Source organism: Rhea americana, unplaced genomic scaffold (assembly GCF_003343005.1).
Source record: "Rhea americana isolate MKP2758 unplaced genomic scaffold, rheAme1 scaffold_273, whole genome shotgun sequence".
Taxonomy (NCBI): domain Eukaryota; kingdom Metazoa; phylum Chordata; class Aves; order Rheiformes; family Rheidae; genus Rhea; species Rhea americana.
The window spans coordinates 542,446-545,642 of NW_028186394.1; the positions used below are offsets into that span (position 1 = coordinate 542,446).

The 3,197-nt window shown below is 63.8% G+C and overlaps 1 protein-coding gene across 1 annotated transcript in view; it reads right to left on the bottom strand.

The window, feature by feature from the left end:
• Positions 1-581: 581 nt before the first annotated feature.
• The window catches only part of AJM1 (apical junction component 1 homolog), a 3,518-nt gene continuing 902 nt past the window's right edge, over positions 582-3,197 (bottom strand). The window contains exon 2 of the mRNA XM_085308375.1: positions 582-3,196. Within this exon, the coding sequence (XP_085164501.1) occupies positions 681-3,196 (2,516 nt within the window). The 3' untranslated portion in view covers positions 582-680. The remainder of the gene's footprint in view (position 3,197) is intronic.

Genomic DNA, 3,197 nt, shown 5'->3' on the forward strand with positions numbered 1-3,197 from the left:
CACCATACAGGGCTACAGGCAACACCTGCCAGCTTCACACAGCTTCAGCAGCACTGCAACTCTCCATGGGTGCCCTCCTGGCTCAGGTGCCACCAAAGTTGCCCCTGGGACCTTCTGTGGGCTACATCCCAGGAGGGCTGCGCTGGGTCCCTGGGGGCAGGCAGTAATGTGTGGGCAGCCACAGAGGTGTTGAACGCTTGCCTTGGCCATGCTTGCGTAGAGGTAGCCATGTTGTCTAGTGGTTAGGGGCAGGGATGAGATCAGGGCAGGGCCCTGGGGTGCCCTGCACCCTGGCCAAGTGCTGGCTTACCCAGAGAGGGCTCTGAGGAGACTCGCTGAGACGCTGGCTGGTGGCTGCCAATGACCTGTGCTCCATGACAGACCTCAGCCTGTGATCCCACAACCTCATGCAGCTCCTGCAGCCCAGCCAGGGCCCCAGGATCCCAGAAGCTCTGGATCCAGCCCACCACAGCAAATGCTGGCAACCCACAAAGCCCAGACTCCATGGATCCCTCCATGGCAACATCCTTCCCTCGCACTCCCCCAGCACCGCCACCAAGACACATTGCAGGGAGCAAGAGGGCTATCCAGCCCCACTGCATCAGTGTGCCCACAAGAAAACACATATCTACAAAGGGGAATAAGTAGGGGGCCATTGGGAGGTAGCCCTTGGGCCCCGTTCACATGATGTCATCCAGGAGGTTGGGGCTGGCCACCCAGTCAAGGGTGCGGGGCTCTGAGGCAGCCATGATCATGCACATGAACTGCTTGCCTGTCCTCTTGTCAATGGGGTAGATGGTGGTGGGAGTGAAGCGCTTGTTGCTCTCCACAAAGTCGCAGAGCTGCTCATAGATCTTGGGGAACTCATGGCGCAGGAAGACGCCGCGGATGCGCAACTCCCGCTGGATGTTGATGAAGCAGACCTCCCGCGCCTTGCGCCCTTCCTCCCCCTCCTTGTCGATGTCCGCCGTGCCGGGCGGCGGGGTCAGGATCAAGGTCTCCATGTCCCTCTCCTTCTTCAAGATCTTCTTCTCAGGGCTGGATGAGGCTAAGGCCACCTTGGCATATTTCCTGACCGTCGGCACCTGGATCTTCGGAGATGGCCTCTCCGGCACTTTTTGGGCAACGGCCACAGTTACATTCAAGAGGAAACATTCATCGGGGTCGTACTGGTTGCCGGTCTCCCGCAGCTCCCGAGCATATTCCCCTAGGTTATCCGAGTAGCTCTCCAGCTCCCGCAGAGATAGGTATGTGGGGGACATCAGCAAGCTCTCCAAGCCGAACTGGAGGAAGTTCTCCGCTGAGCCCGAGTTGGGGAAGCCCAAGAAGAGCACACCACGTCCCCGGGAGAGGTAGCCCACCTTGGCGATGCGCGAGAAAGCCTTGTGCACCTCGGCGTTCTCCCGGCAGAACTGTAACACGTGGCGGCAGATGCTGCCAACACGCCCGTAGACACAGCTCTCCTTGTGTGTGTCCCAGTCCTCGCGGCGGCAGTTTCGGGAGCAGTAGTAAGTGTAGCAGCTGTGGCAGGACTTGAAGTAGAGGCAGGCATTGAACATGGTCTCTGTCCGCCGGCACTTGGCATTCGAGCACATCATCATGTCGTCCTCCTCGGCGCTTAGGTCTGGAGAGCAGTTGTCCAGGTGCTTCTCAAAGCTGCTGCTGGAGACGGACGTGGGCAGCCYGTGGTTGCCCCGCTCGGGGCGAGAGTCACTGCAGAAGGTGCTGGGGCCCGGCTGTTCCTTCATGGGCCGGTTTCCCTCGGGCGTGCAGGCGGGGGCCTTCCTGGCCTCCGCTTTCCTGGGGTGTCCTGGGGCACTGCTGTTGATGAGTTTTTTGAGCTGATCGGCGAGGCTATCTCTGTCACCAGCGCGGTGGCTGGGCGTTGGCTTGTAGTCGATGACCAGGTCGGTGATGAGCTCGTCCAGCTGCTCCAGGCTGCGCTGGCGGGCCGAATTGCTTTGGGCACTTTCTTTGGTGACAGGGTCTGGGTGGTAGGGCACAGTGTAAGGATAGTTGCCCTCCCGCCCTGCGTCCAACACGTCCCAGCTGGCTGAGCGTCTCTCGCTCTTGCCGAGGCCGTTGGCGCGGATGTCGTTGTCGGTGATGGTAATCTCCGGCGTGACATACCAGGAGCGGCCCATGGGGTAGCGGCCGCCGTCTGCGTGCACCCTCTCGATGATGGAGTTCTCCGAGAGGGACAGGGCGGCGTAGCGCTTGGGCGAGCTGGATAGGTTGATCACCACCGGTTGCCGCCGGTCGTCAGGGGATAAGGCACGTGGCTGCTCCTGCGCCAGCAGGTTCTCATAGCTGCGCCCGCGGAGCAGGGGGTCCTCGCGGCGGACAACGGGCGTCAGGATGTTGTCCCAGGATTTGGAGTAGTGCTGGCTCTCCCTGCCCAGCCGCGGGGGGTTTGTGCTGTAGCTGGCGTGCCAGGAGGAGAGCATGGCCTCGCGCCCAGGCGGCTGGGGGGCGACCCGTGACACCTGCAAKGTCTGATAGGGCAGCGCGCTCCGCTCGGGGCAGTACCAGTCGCTGAAGTGCAAGGGCTGGGTGCTGCGGGGAAGGGGGCACGTCCGCGCAGCAGCCTCCCGCTCGCGGTACTTCCCGTAATCCTCAGCGTAGAAGACTCTGGCGGAAGAGCCGAGGGCAGGGTACGTCCGGGCATCCTCGGCATAGAGCGTTTTCAGCGGCGCGCCGTGGGCGGCGTAGAAGCGCGGGTCGTCGCCGTAGAAAGCGTGGCCGGGGGGCTCCTGCATGGGGTAGCTGCGCGCCTCCTCCACGTAGAGCGTCCGCGGCGGGATGGCGCGCACGCTCACTTTGGTTGGCTCCTCCGTGTAGAAGTGCTGTGGGGGGCTGTGGCGCCGGGGGTAAGGGTAGCTGGCGTAGCCGGAGCTCTTGAGGGGCATGGCCGGGCTGGGGCAGCGCACGGGCTCCTCGGCATAGAAGAACTTGGTAGGGACGCCGGGGGCGGCGAAGGTCATGCAGCCCCTCTCGGGGTACTCCCGGTAATCGCGCGACGAGGGCACCGGCACCGTCTGGTACGCCGGGCCCCGCGGGTCTGCCTCGTAGTAGTCGGCGGCGTAGGGCAGCAGCGGGTGCTCGCCGCTGTACGAGTCGCTGGGGGTGGGCGTGCGCGAGAGGGCCGCCTGTCTGCCACCCGGCACCGCCAGGCCGCGGGCCGCCGCGGGCGCCCG